Source organism: Hydractinia symbiolongicarpus, chromosome 2, assembly GCF_029227915.1.
Source record: "Hydractinia symbiolongicarpus strain clone_291-10 chromosome 2, HSymV2.1, whole genome shotgun sequence".
NCBI classification, from domain to species: Eukaryota; Metazoa; Cnidaria; class Hydrozoa; order Anthoathecata; family Hydractiniidae; genus Hydractinia; species Hydractinia symbiolongicarpus.
In genome coordinates, this window is record NC_079876.1 from 19,036,935 (window position 1) to 19,054,996 (window position 18,062).

At 32.9% G+C, this 18,062-nt stretch overlaps 2 protein-coding genes across 2 annotated transcripts; both read left to right on the top strand.

The window, feature by feature from the left end:
* Nucleotides 1–2,258: 2,258 nt before the first annotated feature.
* On the top strand, nucleotides 2,259–3,380 carry LOC130629890 (ATP-dependent DNA helicase Q1-like). The gene is made up of 3 exons (XM_057443268.1): nucleotides 2,259–2,803; nucleotides 3,070–3,327; nucleotides 3,377–3,380. Exons 1-3 carry the CDS (start codon nucleotides 2,259–2,261, stop codon nucleotides 3,378–3,380), a joined length of 807 nt encoding a protein of 268 aa, XP_057299251.1.
* Nucleotides 3,381–8,698: 5,318 nt separating this feature from the next.
* LOC130626933 (uncharacterized) lies at nucleotides 8,699–13,508 on the top strand. Its single transcript, XM_057441351.1, has 3 exons — nucleotides 8,699–9,051; nucleotides 10,258–10,354; nucleotides 12,150–13,508. The coding sequence occupies exons 1-3, from the start codon at nucleotides 8,707–8,709 to the stop codon at nucleotides 12,599–12,601; spliced, it is 894 nt and encodes a 297-aa protein (XP_057297334.1). The 5' UTR covers nucleotides 8,699–8,706; the 3' UTR covers nucleotides 12,602–13,508.
* The last annotated feature ends 4,554 nt before the right edge of the window (nucleotides 13,509–18,062 follow it).

Genomic DNA, 18,062 nt, shown 5'->3' on the forward strand with positions numbered 1-18,062 from the left:
GGTCGTTAATTCTTGTGTGTTCACTGTTATAGATGTCGAAATTGGTTACTAATGCAATCTGGTTACCGTTCAACTGCTGTTTCTGACCATTTATTCTCAATACCCTTTTAACGGTGCGCAAAAGATCACGTTTTTCGTTTTCGTCTTTCTCCAGTGCCAACGTTTCAAACTGGGATGTAAATGACGTATTGTAGTTAGATATTGTCATAAAGTACGCATACTGCATTGTCAAGTCGATTTTATATATACGTTAAAGAAATAGTTTTTATATGTAGTCTAATTTATTTCATTGTATTTTTTAAATTTCATGATAAAACAACATACCTTAATTTCTTTTTTCCAGAACAAACCACTTTTTTCAGCATTAATTTTTAACGACGCGTTTTTAACGGGAAATAACGCCAGCTGCTCTGCGTGCTGTTCTTGACAGCAAAGGCAGTTTTGGAAAGTGTGTTTTTTATTTTTCTCTGGTGCTAAATTGAATCAAGCTTGAAGAGAAAAACATTCTAATAACTGGTCTCTCAAGGTCAGGTTACGTTTTACTAATACGCGGACATTTTCGACTATTTTTGGAAAATTACGTATAAAGGTCTTGTAGTCGACAGAGTTAACAATGCCACACAGCAGCATGCCCTTGTTGTTTTTAAGGATGCTAAAAACTTAATCTTCCATCATGCTTGATAATAGCTAATCTTTGAATTTGTATATTTGGCTAAACTTTTTTGCAAAAGCATTTTGTTAGTCTTCCTGTTGGAGGAATTGGACTTTGAAGATGATATTTTTTTAGCCTGACAGATCTACAGTGTCTGTGAAGCGTTTTGTTATTATGAACTCCAAAACAATAAATGCAGGGGGTGTAGTTAGCAAGGGATATTGGTTTAATTTTTCTTAACGCTAATGTATTCTGTAATTTCTCTTCGCGTAAAAACCCCGTTTTCTTTGTACGAAGGCAAATTCCTTGTTATTTCTTATTTTTCTTAATATTTAGAGATTCAGGTTTAAAACTTCATTTTAATAATTAGCACAATTCTAAATTTCTTTTCTCACAAATCATTTTCTTATCTTATTCTTATCTGCAGATATACTGACCAGAACAACTCACCGTCACGATCTCAATTTGCTATCACCAAATAGTGCCGTTTCTTTTTGTAAGTCGACTTCGTTTTCGGAACCTGAGACAACCTAAAATACATGAATATAAAAGTTTTTGCAATAAAAATTGAACATTAATTCGGAAGGGTCATATATTTTGTATTTAAAATTTGTTTCATTATTTATATAATATATATTTTGCTAATAAAATTTATTTAATGATTTTTATAGTAAGGCCTGTTGCCTTTTACCATTTTCCGTTGTGCTATATTAATTTATTTCATAATTTCTATACCATCGTACTGATCATAACTAATTGCTTACATTAGTTACGCGGATACTTCTTTTCCAATAAACATTTCAGTTACTTAAAAAAGGCAGTTGTTGTACACATTTTTATAAGGTTCATGAAACTTAACATCAACTTGAGGTACTAATTTTGCAGAATCTTATCGGTTGATTCTGCCAAAAATTCAAGTGTAAAAGATATATTTTTATTTCACTTTGATTAATTACAACAGCCTTCAATTTCTTTTATGTGTCTGAGCAAAGTGGATATGTTCATTTTCCCTTGATCTTACCGAACATTCTTTGAAGTAACCGAAAATGCATGTCTAATACGTTAAATTTTCTGACGTTACGGCGCGACGTCAATAACACTACTTTATAGTCAATATCCAATATTAAATTAATGAAGCCGTTACAGTGCACTTAAAACTTTGAGGCCAAATAACTTGGAAACAAGGTAGTGACGTCAATGTTTTTTCACTGCGTAGGTAACTACGAACCACCCAGGACCAATTTGGGTAAGTTTCCCAAACCTGGGTCCCCAAATCCGTTTTGAAATGGACGTGTTGATGACGTCATCAAAAAAACTTTAAACCCTAAAATCTCTGCAACCGTTTATCAAAAGTACATGATCCTATACATTGTCTTGATCAGCGTTTCAAGATCTATACGATAAAGGCAAATGGTATACAAATTTCCAAAAATATATTTTTGAGGTTTTGACGGGCCATTGCATCAAAATTTTCAAGCTCGACCCCAGCACCTTTTACCGTGGCGTCGAAAAGGCGCTGGCACAGGCTGGTCACGTGGGCATCAAATGAACCAGATTCTGGTTCATTTTTAATTTATGCAAATTCTGCATATTTACGATTTTGGCGATGGGCTGGGAAGATGTAGTACGTGTTTTCAAGCGGCTGAATAATGTTTTCGAAAAGTATGAAAAGTTGCCCTCGTTTATTTTGAAACCAAAACAAGTTCAATGTTTCGAGTATTTAGGAGAAGGACACCACGTTATAGCTGTTTTGCCTACTGGGTTTGGTAAATCGTTAATTTATCAACTTTTACCCAACTTTGTTCCAGAACGAAAGGCAGACAATATTGTACTTATTGTCTCTCCTTTAACATCAATTATTCAAGATCAGTTAGTAAATTTAAGTAAAGTAGGCATTGAATGTGGTTTCTTACAACTCGAAGACCAAGCTAATAGCCAGAGATACGAACCCTTGTTTGAGGAAGATTTGAATGATGCATCAAATTCTGTTTTTAAAATTTCAAAAAGCATTGTTGCAGGCAAATGTAAAATTTTATTTGCACGTCCAGAGTCACTGTTATCAGATCAGGGAAGGAAGATATTACGATCCAAAATTTATGAGGAAAATGTTGTGGCTTGTGTGATACACGAGGCGCATTGTGTGGAATTATGGTGAGTATAGCTAGCTAGCTAGCTAGTTTTCTTTGTATAACATAACATAACAAAAATCTACATACATAGCTATTATAAAAATAATATGCCTTAAATATAGCAACTAAATATATATAAACAAACTAATATATATTATATATCCATTTGAAAAAGTTTCACAACCAAAATATATGTATATGTATAGCTATAATAATTGAATAATATAAATTTATCACCATAATACTTTTAAGCTAAAAAATTGATGAATTACTGTATGTTATATCTAGGGGTGAAGAATTTCGTACAGAATTTCAAAACTTATCAGTTTTACAAGCATTCTTCCCTCACAGTATCATGTTAGCTTTGACTGCAACTGCTTCACCAACGAAATTACGTAATTTAAAAAAAGCTTTGAAAATAGAAAATTGCAAAGTGGTTACTGCAAATCCAAATCGTAAAAGCATTTTTTTAAAAAAAGAAATAAGAATGAGTAATTGCAAAGGTTTAGCAGGATATGAGGATATATTACTACCTATCGCAACAGAGTTAAAGCACAAAAAACAAAACTGCCCTATGACAATTATTTATTTAAAGTTAAAATATTGTGCCTATGCATACAGATTGTTTGAAAGAATTTTGGGTGAGGATCAATAACCACTTTTGACAATCTGTACTGCACTTGACATAAAATTACCTCCAATTAATTTCAACAACGTATCCCTTGATGAAGGAGATAAACAATAGCCAACTTTGTTGAGTCTTTTTTGTAACTAAAACAAATTTGCAATAAAAATATAGAATATAAAGCATAATAATTTTATTAAACAACTATTTAACAATTTTTATAACTAACCAACGGATGTTTATTTGAGAGGAATTTAACCATGGTGTGAAGTTTTTTTGTATTGTTTGTCACATTTTTTAACTGATTTTTAAGATTTGTACGACTTATGTTATTTAATCAATAAACATGTATTTTTTACCTGTTTGCTGCAGCCACCTTCAATAACAAGTACTGTATTTATTCTTTGCATTAAGGACAATTCATGCCATCTGTGCTGCATTAAAATTGAGTAAATAAAACACAATTTTATCTGTAGATCATGCTCAATATGTTTTCTGCCTGCTACAGCCGTCAATATGTCTATTAAAAATGGATTATATTGTGTGACTTCTGACCATAAATTGCTTTCTTTAAAAAACATCATTTCGTCACAATTCTTTTCAAACAAGACAGAGCCACCACTTTTCTTGCATAAGTTTTTGCATGCAGTGCTTATTTCATCTGTAGCAAGTTGCTTAATGGCATCAATTAATTTAGGGCAATTATTTTTTATGGTAGTTATGATAATATCAATTGTCCTTGTTTGTAATGCAGTAATAATTTTCTTTTCTTGATCTTCAGTAATGAAGTCGTTTTGAGGTTGTTTTGTTTTGCCAAGTTCTTTAGGAAGTATTTTTGTGTTTGACTTTATGTCTGTTTCATTTGTTATGTTCAGTAAAGGCGTAAATTGTAGAGATTTTTTTGACTGGAAACAGTTTTTTTGGACAGGATAATTTTCATTTTTAATGTTGATTTTTTTTGGTTTTGACTGCTGGTTTGGTGAAAAAGCTGCACATCTTTTTACTGTTGTTTGCTGTTGTAAATGGATTTGTTGTTGTTGTACATTATTCTGGAAGTCAAACATTTTATTGATAAACCTGTCACACTTTGAACAAATTGTTGTAGGCAATAGTTCAAACTCGGAAACGTTTAATCCACATGTTCTGAATATTTTGTGATGTGAGGATTTTTCCTTTCCACTTTTTGAAAAAATTCTGGTCAAGTGATGTGCTGATGTTTCTTCAGCACAAATTCGACACACTCCTTTGCCACCTTTATAAACTTTTTTAGGCGTAGATGGCAACATCTTCTGCAACGAGAGATTAACAAGAAGAGCACCTGCAACACTTCACTTCTCTCTCGAGCCATATTTATGAATGCATTACCTAGCTGGCTAGCAACAACACCTACTACTTTTTAACAAAAAATATCGTATATTTGAAAGAAATTCTTACTTTAGCTAAGACATCTTTAAAAAAAGGTGGAGGAAATGAGATTAAAAAGGAAAAATAATGCTTTTTAAGGATTTAAAACCACCAACAACAACGACGCCACATCTTCCGGTGCCATATTTGTTTATGTATCACTTTTAGGATTTTTGCTGACGCCAGCTAAAAGCGTTGCATAATTAGGGTAACGCCGTGGGCCAATCAGATGCGATACGGTGACCAGCCTGGTCCAGGGCTATTTCGCTAGAACTATCAGAAAGCGCAGCGCCGTTGAGAAGCAAATAGTCCTGGGGACGAGGTTGCAAAATTTTAAAACCCTTATATCTCATTAACCGCTCATCAAAAGTACATGATCATATACATTTTCTTGATCAACACTGTAAGCTTACACAATAAAGGCAACGTGATAACAAGGTTCTATTTTTTTTGTGGGTGGGTTGCTGACGTTATCAAAATTCATATGACGGTTCTTTTTCATTTTTATCCTGCCTTAGTGGATTTTTCAACGGGCTTTATCGACTAGTAGACTATTATTAAGCATCATTAAGCATCGCATTGGGAATAGCAACTTAAAAACTTAAAAATATAGCTTTTTGTTTTTTAATGAATTCTTTATAGGTTTGCCTTTTCATAGTTAATTAGCAAATATTTCTTGGGTTTAAGGCAATAAATAACAAATTAAATTTTGATTCTTTTAAATCAAAATTTAATTTGTTATTTATTGCCTTAAACCCAAGAAATATTTGCTAATTTTGTTTTTTGTTCACAAAGGATATTTTCGAAAATCGCGCAATGTGATTGTTAGAACTAGCGGGCATTAAATGTAGATAAACACAGAAAAAGTAAACAAAGCGCGAAACAGAAGTGAAACTTACTTTTACTTTTAAAGAATTCTATGTTGCAGCTACAATAAAAACCTGTAATGTTTACACGATATTCGATTTTAAAAAATATAGTTTTAGTTCGAATGTACGTTCCATATGTGAATAGTTTCTATACAGACATGGTTTCTACATCCTGCTTAAAATGTTATATTTTTCTCGTAAAATGCAGTACCCGGATAATAATCCATATAATAACTGTTTTTTCTGTTAATTAAGACCCAAATCCCATAGCTAGGTTGGTATGGACAATAAAAGTGTTTTGACGGGATATATTTGTTGCTAATTCAACGAGTTTTGTTTGGAGACAAGATTATGTATTTTTAGTTTATAAATATCGCAAAAAAACATAAATAAAAACTGATTGTTCCCATCTTTTTTCATTGTCCCCTTGCCAGAGTGAACTTTGGAGTTACAGAGTTTGAAATCCAACGTATTGTGTTTGGCTATCTTTGATTTTCTATTAGGCGGAATCATAGTCAGGATTTCAGAACATTAAATGCCGCGATCTTGGATTTCACACCAACATCTGGGATTGTGATATTAAAAGCTCTGTGAGGCATGGAATCAACAAAATTGGAATGCAGATGTCTAATAGATAATTTCGGAAACCCAGTAAGAGTCTTTAATAAAAAAACAGCAGGGGAATAGGGGGGGGGGGGGGGGGGACGATTTGCCTCTCAGACTGAATAAGGTTAATATAGACACAAGTTGGTAGCCTGTAAATAAATGCACGTGGCCAATCCTTTTTATATAGCATTTGCTATTTCGTGAGGCCGTAACACGACAAAAAACTGCGCAGAGACGGCCATTATTATGGAGAAGATGTAACACTGGTTCTTAACTAAGTAAAATGAATGGTTTAAAACATTAAAAATTAAGGTTTGGTCTAGTAGTATTTTTAAACTCATTTGCAACATGCAATATTAAATTCTGTTATTCCATATTCAAATTATTTTAGCCGTATTTTTTCTGTACATGCGTCAAGCCCAAGTGTTTCTGCGGAATACACGAAGCAATTACTAACTTAAAGGGATTCACTACTTTGCAACGAATGCACGAAATTGAAAAGGTAGATATAGGTACGACATAGGATAAATTAAGGCGCGTGGGAGGGAGGCGAGAGGGGAGGAGGATCGTAATTATTTTTATAATAATAAGAGTTTGGCCACTTACAATTAGCTAGGGCAGGGTGTATAGTTGACATCTTTTTCGAAAATTGTTTATGATACCACAATTTGTCAGATATTAGTTAAAATCACAATTACGCTCTTTAAAAAATAAAGGGCATAATATTTCTCTCAGAATCATGAGATGAATATGAAAATTATATAAGTTGTTTATGTTCTTTGTAATAACTATTTCATCTAATTTCCAGATTGTTATAATTTTAATCAACCTCGTACCCAGAAGGGCTTGTTACGTTTTCCTGAAAAGACACGAGGATGAGTTTGGACTTTAATTTGATACACAAACTATTTTTTCTGGGGGTGGAGGCATTTTTTGAAATATTATTACTTTTTATCTCCCAGAAGCATAATGTTTAACGTAGAAGTAACAGGACATAAAAAAAACCGAAAAGAAAAGAAAAAAAAAACATACAACATTCTCAAAAACCATCAAGTTTGGTAATGGTTTCTACCTGCTTCACCTTGGCTAGTGACGTCAGCAAAAATAAATTAAGCTGAAGCAATCATTCTGTCTTGAATCGTACTTTTTTTGTATCTTCGTGATTTTTAAAAAATCTATATTTTGGGTCGTAAATAATTCATAAAAAGCTCTTAAAGAGGAATTTAACCCAAAAGAATATCTTTTTAATATTTTCTTAAAACATGTACCCGACATGCTGTTGAAAAGCTCGTTTTCAAATATTTTTCGATCGTACGCCAGTATTCTGAACGTGAGGTCAAAAGCGCTGTCAAACATGGGGCAGGAATAAGTTTTTGTCTTGTTCTGGTAAAAATATATTCATGTTTCGAAAAGTTTAAAAAATATTAAGCAATAAACGAACATTAGAAGAAAAAGAAACTATAGTTATACATGCACACAGCATGCAAATATACTGGACCCATTGAAAAACAGAAACTTGCTATAAATGTATATATGTATATAGCTTTTGAATAGGTATCCTGTAAAAAAATTCATTTTAAATAAATAAATAAATTTGCAAAGCGGCATTATTTTTTGCTTAATTAGCTTGGCTTTCTTTCCACTAAATTGCTCCAGTGTCATTCAGTGTGGTTGCATAGATTTGCAACATAGCCTTGTTATGTTGTCACTAGTTTTGCTTATATTAAATATATCCATGGTATAAGTAACAGCATTTAAAACTAGAAATGATGCATTGAAGAAATATTAAATATGATAGAAAAATTGCATTTCGTTTATATTTTTTGTCAATACGCCTAAACTTTTTTTTGTTTCTGAGCACAGTTGCGTCAACATTGTTATTCGGTCCCAGACCTTCGGTACGAAACAAAATGGTAACTCTTACCAGAACAACAATTTAAAATTATCTGTAAAACTTTCTTCGATCACATATGCAGAAATAAAATTTGAAAAAGATAAAACAGAGCTTTGCCTATCTGAGTTCGTAATTCTGTTTCAGGCTTCTATTTTTTATTCAATATTTTTTAACATTTTGCTTTTTTATCAACCGTGAAGAATTAAAAGATGATGCTTATTAACGCTGCTGTCATATTGAAGAATGATTTGCGTTTGTTGATATACGTTACCTGAGTAACATATGTAAACAAAACCGTATGTGCATGCGAAAAATAACTTTTATAGAGGAAAATTAACGAATCTGCTTACTTTTATCGTGCTAATTTAAGCAACGAAAAAAGCACGAACCAATAAAATTCAAGACCCCACAAGTAAAAATACATTAATAGTTAATCGCGGTCAGCCAAAACTTTTAATTTTTAATTACCCTGTTTTAAAAATAGTTCTGTTTTGAAAATAGTCTTCGTTGTGAATCTTCGAAGTGCAATGGCATCAAAAATGGCGCTCTTATTTTTAACACTGTTAATATGTATCGTATGTATTAGCAAAGGAGATATATTACGATTGTCTGAATGCAACAAGTTTTATGCTGTCTTCGATGTTGTGTTTAACAAGTTTCTTTTGATAAATACGACATATTCTTTGGTTAGAAACGTCGAGCTGAATATATGTTTGATTATATGCATGCAATATCCAAAGTGCAAATCATTCAGCTACATGTTTCATCACTCACAATGCCGAATACACCATTCCACTAGAACTGACACAGGAAGTGAGTTACAAAAGGAAAATGGATGGACACACTATGAAACCAATGAGAATGCAACGAACGTGAGTAGTTTAGACTGCTTTTTAAGGCTACATTCTTTCATGTGGAAAAAAAAATGTGTTTGGTAACAAAATATGAGCACTATAGAGTTCTGTAAAGAATTGTTTCAATTTTAAATATACCTGATAGACAAACTGGTTTACGAAATTTTAATATCCATATTTGAATCTTATTTAAACAGAACATGCTGCAACAATACAACCTCGTTAACAGGGTCTGCTGTTTCTTATTTTCTGAATGACGAGACGGACATTTTCGTCTCGTTGACCAGACATAAATAAGAAACAACAGGCCCTGGTAACGAGAAACAATATTTCCCAATCAGTGTGCTATAAGAGACGAAGATTTTCGGATATTTATTTGTTCCTTTTTGAAGCAGGAATGAATTATAAAACTTCTAGTATTTGTCGGTCTATCTGAAATCTAGGTTTATACGCGTTTAAAAAATGCAACATCTGTAAAAAAATTTCAATCTCTTTTTTGACCACTGATGAGTCGCTTTGGCAACATGTGTGATGACATAACAAAGATTTTTACCGACCCTAAAAGTAAGCAGATCAATTCTGTATAAACACTTACGAGAATTTTTTACGTCAGTCAATTTAAAACTGATTGATTAAACTTTAATGATAATAAGAACAGAGAACACGTAACTATTCACTTGTTAAAGTTTTATACCTGTTAGCAGTTCAACTGAATTTTTAGTGCGTAGACTTCCAACTTCAAAAACAAACCTCGTTCCCAGAGCATTTTTCTTCTACAGTGAGTTAATAGCAGCGAAAAGGTCTTGGCACACGTTGGTCTTGTGACTGCTTATAGTTTATAAATATTACGCTCTACAAGATAATTTATGCACGTTAATTGCCTTGCAAAGTAATTACACCTGTCATGCACGGGAATTTTTTTGTAAACAACAAAAACAAAATGGTGGATGAATTATAGTAATAATTAGGCCAGCTAAGATTTTGCATCAGCGTTGGGACACCTTTTTCGAAAAATTTTTAGTTTTACATGGTATAAGCAAGACCTACATGTTATTAAGTAGACCAGCAAGAAAATGATCACATGCGAAACCAAACAAAATATTCTAACAAATGTGTGAAAATGCATAATTTGTAACCTTCTAAACTCGCTTAGTTTAAGTGTATCTAATTAGTAACTAGTTAATGTAAAAAAATGTCTGGGGTATGCCATTTTTTTTTATTTAGGTTGGCCCTGTTTGTGAAGAAAGAAAACCATGCAAATGTGGAAAATGTGTGGATACATGTGATGATGCAGGCTTCAAATGTGAACCTGCCTTTTTGGGTAAGAACTAGGAAAAAACTATTAGGGTTAAAGTATACTCTCCGTTGATTAAGTCAAGTGCCCTTGTAACGAAAATTAAATTTTTTTGACAATTAAATGCCTTATGGTCAATGTGCTTCTCCCTCATCGGTTTTTTAACGCTGTCGCTTACCTGATTAACTTTCAAAGATGTTTTTGGCTTGTCCTCAATCTCTAACTCTACTCTTTTACAGGACAATTAAAAATCATGCCTCCAAATAATAAACGACCGCAATAATATTTGCTGAAGCCCATCGTTTAGCATGTATTTTTGTCGATATTTGCTGCTTAAAAATATTTAAAATAAAGATACTCGAAACGCCTATTATCCCAGCTGAGAATACTGTCTATATTTTCTAAAAGGTTATAAAAGTAAATATTTTCTGAAAGTTGGATAAAACTTCTATAGCATAGTGTTGTTTTTACATCCAATTGATTATCGTGGACGTAAAAAAATACCCTTTTCGAGTTGCCGTTTGAAAGTTCGCGAAATTTTTGCAAGAACTTTTGTTTTAACCTTTTTTGCCTTAATTTAATTTGTGAGTGAGATGTGAAAATTCTGCTCAAAACAATATCTGACATAAACATTATTCCTAGTAAAGAGAAAAATTTATCTACCAATTATGTTTCGAAAATTTTATTCAGTCCATACTGATAACTATCACCTCGATGCTTCAGACCTTGCATACTGGATTTATGCTTTATTCTTTATATTTTTGTTACAGTCTTAAGTATTAGGGGCTGTTCATGTTAGGCGAGCTGATATTTTATTTACGTTTATATGAGGCCAGCTGGCCCAATTTGGCAGGCTGAAAGGAGTCACGAAAGTTTGTTTATAAATCGCATTCTAAAGTTAATTTAAATTGCAGGGATTCTTGTAATCCATTATGCTAACAAATAATGCTTATTTTGTCAAAACAACGATCAATACAAACAATAAAATTTGATAATAATGTTAACCTAAGCCGTCACAAGAAATGTTGCATAGCGCGCATGAAAATGTCCCTCGGGTCCCCTTACTTTCATTCATTTGGAGCCTTCTTATATATTTATTGTTCTCCGTGCACGCAATGTAATATTATTTTCACCATGTTTATATTTTTCGGCATTTCCGTACAGAAAAAATATCTGCAAATAAAATAATTTTATCATGCCAAAAATAAGAGTCAGTTCAGTTATCCCGGCTGGTGTGTTCGTATGGAAAATTCTATCCCGCCTTGACCAGATCTCGGCAAGCCGGGCTGGCTCGCTTCTCTAAGAAACACGGCGAATTCCCGCCTAAGTAAGGCAGTTCGTCTCCATATGAACAGCCCTTTAAAGTTTTACATTATTCAAATTCTGAAACATTTTATAGAATGAATTTCAACTATTTATTCGGACTGTTTATACGTACTAGAGTTGCAAGTTGGACGAAATGCAACCAATTTTTGTTCCTCTCTCTTCTTCAACTGATGATAGCCTTAGTCTGCTTATTTGCAACTTTAATGGCCCCTGCGCGTAAAATATATAGAAATACATAATGGTATTATGTTACTGCAGCATTTTTTTGCATCATTGGCGAATTAAGTGTATAGCTTCAAGATTATTTTTTTCAATTCTCTAAGCATTCTCTTTTTCTCTTAAGCATGGAGTAAGTTAAAATATATTTATAGAAAAAAAACACAAACACAAATTCAATGGAGTAAATTAAAATGACAGTTCAGGATCAACATGTTATAGTCATTTATAAAAATAAAAATAAAGGATGAATCATTATTAGTATAAAAATATTTCTCAGGTGAATGGATTTTATTGAAGCGCAATGTCTGCTTTGGAGCACGTGAAAATGAGTTTGGAACATTTGAAATACAACATGATGCAGTAATGACTGACATAAAATTAGTACATATTGGTGGACCTGGTCTAAAGTGCATAGAAAACACAATACCAACAAAGTGGGGATGTAGTTACGATAAGGCCCTTTTTACTGTGAAATATGTTGCGGCTGTCATTACAGATGATCAAAACAAGCAACTTTACCCATCTATGCAACCTGATAAAGGATTCTTTACTGTACCAGGATACAACGCCAACTCTCCCTACCTCATCTTCAATGCAACAAGTCACACTGTTTACAAAGGACAGGAGCTGAGATTGCATTATGGTGAAGCTTGGGTGTCTAATGGATACCTTTCTAATAACAGTGGTGAATCATGTGCAGATATATATGTGAAATTGTGTGACGAATAATGTTTTTCTGAATGATGCAATTCTCTTCAGTCTGAACTAAATGGAGAATTAACGTTCTTGTTTGTTGGAATATCGGTTAAATGCGATGAATTTTCTTCTTAAACTTTAAAAAAAAAAATTGATTTTAAAGACTTTTCACGGTAAACATTTTGTATTAAATTTCTATGTAGATACACACAAAATTGAAAGAACTTACCGTAATGCTTCGAATAAACGCCCCCTTCTATTAAACGCTCCCTCGAATAGACGCCCCTCCTTTTCAGTCATTTTTCAAATAAACGGTCCCCCTCGAATAGACGCCCTTCCCTCATAAGGGGAGTTTATGCGAGGCGATAGTAAAAGTATACTTACTTACTTTTTTCTTAAAGCTTTTCGCTTTTGAAGTTCATTCTCTAAGCATGTGAATATCTTTTATTTTCTGTTGTGAAGATATATATTATAGGTTACCTTAAAAACTGCAAAAAAGACAAAGTGTAAAAAATTTAATAAACGCCCCCCTCGAATATAAGCCCCCCTCCAACATGTCAAAAAATTTAATAAACGCGAAGCATTACGGTAGTTGGAAGAAAAAATCACTTTTAAATCAATGTATTTTATTCACGATCTTATTATTATAGAAATATTACCAATAAAATTAGTAACAACAGCTGCAATTGGTTAATAAGACATTCGAAATTATCCAGCTGAACTTTAACGACGCTCAGCGAAGTCTCGTTATCTTATGTTAATTTCGAATGCCATTTTCCCGCGCGGTAAAAGAAGCGGGAAAGTTTCTTTGGTTAGCAGCAGTAGTTATTTTATTTTTTTATCTCTGTGTATTTTTTTATTTATTTATTTGGTAGTACATATTTCTACTAGATATAAAATGTATAATAGTTGCACGAGGTTAAAAAATATATTCCTAAGAGTTCAGTAATTTCTTTTTTATGTAATGTTAGAAATACTTCATTTAACTTTTAAATCCACTTGTGGCGTATTGACTACAAAGGCTCTATTAACTGTTCTCTTTCTACTTAACACTGTAAAAATTATAAACAGTGTTAAAATTTAGAAAACAGTAAAACTTTAGGAGTCGTTGCACTTTGTTCTTATCGCATCGTATAGCCATTTCCTGCAGTATTGTTCTTATAGAATTGTTCCTCTGGCCAGAGACTCCTGTTTTTAGAACCTTTTACAACCTGATAACTTCTTATCACAGTTTTATTGCTATAAAAGCAACTTCAGAAGCGTATCTAAGTAACACGCACTTTTAATTTATCATCATTCACTGTTCAATGCGAACATTATATAAAGTACCGTCAGTACACTCTCGACACTTCTGCTAAATTAAACTATTGTAGCCGACTCACTGCCTGCAGAGAACTGACCAGCTGCTATTTATATTGTATAAATTGTAAAATAGTAAAAAAAAAGGTCATTTAAACAAATGTTATGTCCAAAGTTGTAGCTTCAAAGTGGAGGATTCACAACCAGATTGTTATTTTATGAGAAATTGCAGTCTCGGTTGCTCATAGGTTGGTAAAACCTGCGTGTCGTGTCGTGTTTTTTTTGAAACTAGCGTGCGTATGTGGTAAAAAGTCTGATAACATTTTAGGGCAGAGATTATTATCATTAACCAGATATATTTGCAGGTTACTTAGGCCACACATTTTCGCAGGCAGAAAGCTTCGCGATGTTAAAAAAATCGTGAAATTTTGCCATAAATAATACATTTCGGACGCATTTCGATTTTCGGATTGCGCAAAAATCAGCAACCACTTTATTTGCAAAAAAAATTTTCCGAATGGCAACAATTCTCTTTTTTTCTTTTATTATTAGTTATCAACAATCTGCATCATTACTGTTCTTGTTTGTCATCTTAATTAGCATAGAGTTATCAATAAAGCCGCATTCGCACGTACGTAAATTGTTACATAAGGTCGTACGGAGTTGGATGGCGGTATTTCATTCTCTTTTCATACATGTTACATACTTAACGGAAAGTGCGTAGATTTTTTTACTAACAGAAATTTATGTTCTTAAATTATACGTAAAAGCTGATCTCCATTTATTGAAACAGTTTCCGGACAGGAAAATTTTTTAACATGCCTAAAGAAAGTTTACAGGATTACCCGGAAATTCTTCATGGATTGGACGGAATTCTGAAAGTTAAAAACTTTGGAATGGTTGCGTAATGTAAACCAGATCTTGACTCTTTAGATCCGTTCTATTTATCAGTTGTGAATTTAGCACACCATATTGCTGTTTAAACACAGTATATGCTGTTTCTGGGAAGACTTTTGCCATAGGATAACTGGGAAGATTGTAGAGATCATAGCATAGATGTAAATACTAAAGGTTGCTAAGCTAGTTGCTTAACTTTTAGCTCAACTTTAAACCCAGTCTTAAAAACTGGGTTGCTTATAGAAAGAGGAACTTGACTTGAAATATAAAAGCTAAGCAGCTAATAAACGCTAGTGCGCTAGCTAGTATCAGTATATCCCAACAAAACTAACTTTATCAAATTACACGTTAATCCATTCTTTTGATAAATAATACTTTAAACAATTCACTCACTATGAAATATAATTCTAGAGTAAGCAAATAATAACTTGATTTGAAATAAAACGTTCTAAACTCAAGCGTTGGAAAACATAAACAACTAATATCCATCGTTCTCATCATGTGCCAGTGAAGAATGAGAACTTGATCAAGTTGCTTTTACTAGCCACAAAAATGTTAACAGCCAGATAATTATCCATAGTAACCCATATACTGGTTATGAAAAGCAGCCTGTACCTGGGTCCTGTTAGCCGTCAAGTAAGTGCTAGCGGCTTTGACATCAGGTAACAAACTCTGGGGACGATAATGGGCTGAATCGGTTAAGCAAGTAGTTTAAACTCTTTCGCTACATTATGTCAATTTTAAAGATAATATTCCATCATATATTGCGATGATGGTCTCAGCATACGAATGTCAGCAGCATGGATCAGCCTCGATCAACCTTGTCCCCAGGACTATTTGTTTCTCATTGATAATTCTAGCGAAATAGCCTTGGAACAGGCTGGTCACCGTATCGCATCTGATTGGCCCACGGCATAACTCTAATTATTCAACCACTTTAGCTGGCGTCAGCAAAAATCCCAAAAGTGAGACGTAAACAAATACGGGATCGAAGTTGTGTTGTTCGTTGTTGGTGGTGGTTTTTAATCCTTAAAAAGCATTATTCTTTCCTTTTCAATTTAAGATACCTAAGTTCAAGTAAGAATGTTTTTAAATATTATTTTTTTAAAAAAACATTCAGACATATATTTTGAAATACAAAGAGAATAGTTTTTCACATAATCCTCATCCTCATCATCATATTTTGATGTTTCTGTAATATGTATTCCTGAATAAAATGTTGAGTAACGTGAAATACTCTTGTATTTCAACATTTTTTTCATTTGTTGAAATGTATGAATTATTGTGATACAATGTTGCTTCTGATGGTTGACCACGTCGGTCTGCCCGTCCAATTTCTAGGACAGGCAACCTGGACGGGGGGAAATATGTACAATCTTCTTGACAAATGGTGTGGTGACAACCATACCAAGTGCTGTAATGGCAAAAATTATTCTTATTCGAGAGTTTTTACGTTTTATTTCTTCTAAAATAATGGTTTTTATCAATTTTGTTTGTGTTGAATGATACTGATTGAAAAGTCGAGAAGATAGATGATTTTGATAATCAACATATTGGTCCTCACCTAAAATTCTTTCAAACAACCTGTATGCATAGGCACAATATTTTAACTAAATAATTGTCAAAGGGTAGTTTTGTTTTTTGTACTTGACTCTGTTGCGATAGGTAGTGGTATCTCTTTATATCTTGCTAAACCTTTGCAATAACTCAGTCATATTTCTGTTTTTAAAAAAATGCTTTACCATTTGGATTTGCAGTAACCGCTTTGCAATTTGTTAATGTTCTTTGTGACTTCTTTATATTATTTTTATCTGATTTATACAAATGTGTAAATAACATAAGTAAGTAAATACATACAAATCTTTTCTTTTTGCCGCTTTAGCGTTTCATATTTGCACTAAACAAAGGGCGCCATATGCGAAATTAACTCTTTATCATTCTATTTTATAATAGCCGGGTCAAGTAACAACTAACTGTGTGATCCGGCATTAAACACTCGGTGAAGAGTTTAACAAGAGCTTAGTAAGAGCCGTAAATTGTGATAAACATCAAGTGGAGCGTTTTAGAACAGGTATGCAGGATGTCTTAAATCGTACGCTTTACCACTTGATTTACGACATCCTGTGCGTAGTGTATAGCGTTTCGGGTGTGAAAACTTTTTTCAACAAATTTCTTGCAACTTTAACTGAAAAAAAAACACATTACCAGCTGTTGGTACCCTGTCATACCAAAAACAAGCGGTCAATATTTTTTATTTTGCAGAATAAGTTTCCTTAAAAGTTCAAAAACTAACCGGGCCAAGCGCTTAGTACAGGTAAACGGTGTTGCACATCCGTATAGGCGTAATACACTTAATAAAATCTTTATCGCAGCTTGAGTTTAAACAAAAACACAGAAAACAGTCCGTTGTTAACACCGGGCTGGGCGCTTAGTACAGGTTAACTGTGTCGTATAGACGTAATACCTTTATCTAAAACACTTCATAGCAACTTTGAGTTATATAATAGCACGAAAGTAATAAAAGGTGTAGCTGCCTAACTGCATTCAGCATAAGAATTATTAATTAAGAATTTTGTTGTAACCAAACTGCATTTGACATTTTTTTTCTTTTTAGTCAGAGGTAGCTAAAAAAGCTAACTAGATAGTCACAATCGCAACATAGAAACAAATATGTTGGCTAGGATAAAATGCTCTTATACTAAACTGAATAAAAACTTTAAAATACTAGTAATAAATAAGGCTAGCTAGCTTTAGTATGCTTCCTCAAAATCTTCGTTAGCAGCCTAAAACCCATGGTGCGTTTAAGATTTGTACATGGCTAAAAAACGTGACAATATATTTATCTTAACATGTGAAAACATACGAAAAACAAGTTATACAAAAATAGCAATAAAAAAGGTCAAACAAACCTACATAGCTAACACTGACCACTACTACTTTCAAAATCAAAATGGCCGACGTTTATTATGTTCCTTCGTCGAAAAAAAATGTGTCGTGATTGCTATATCACGCGCGAGCGGTCAAAATAAAGCCGGTAAAACTATGTTGCATTTGTTTTTTGTGGTTTGTGAGCGAAATCGGCGATTGAGGTCACAGGGGATCATATTCAAAATGGCGTATTAAAATAATAATGCACATATTTTTACTACTTAATTTATTTATTTTTTTTACGTTAATAAAATGAAGCAAATAAATTAATTAAAGAAATAAATTTAAATTTAAATTAAAAAATTTTTGACTAAAAAAGACTAACTGCTTTATTTACCGCTTACCCTAAATTGTCAAATTTTACTTGAGG

Excerpts from the sequence above, each read along its gene's own strand:
- LOC130629890 (XM_057443268.1), top strand. The coding sequence starts at position 2,259 with ATGGGCTGGGAAGATGTAGTACGTGTTTTCAAGCGGCTGAATAATGTT. Across the intron at positions 2,804-3,069 it reads GCGCATTGTGTGGAATTATG|GGGTGAAGAATTTCGTACAG; the intron begins GTGAGTATAGCT and ends TGTTATATCTAG.
- LOC130626933 (XM_057441351.1), top strand. The coding sequence starts at position 8,707 with ATGGCATCAAAAATGGCGCTCTTATTTTTAACACTGTTAATATGTATC. Across the intron at positions 9,052-10,257 it reads CCAATGAGAATGCAACGAAC|GTTGGCCCTGTTTGTGAAGA; the intron begins GTGAGTAGTTTA and ends TTTTTTATTTAG. Across the intron at positions 10,355-12,149 it reads ATGTGAACCTGCCTTTTTGG|GTGAATGGATTTTATTGAAG; the intron begins GTAAGAACTAGG and ends AATATTTCTCAG.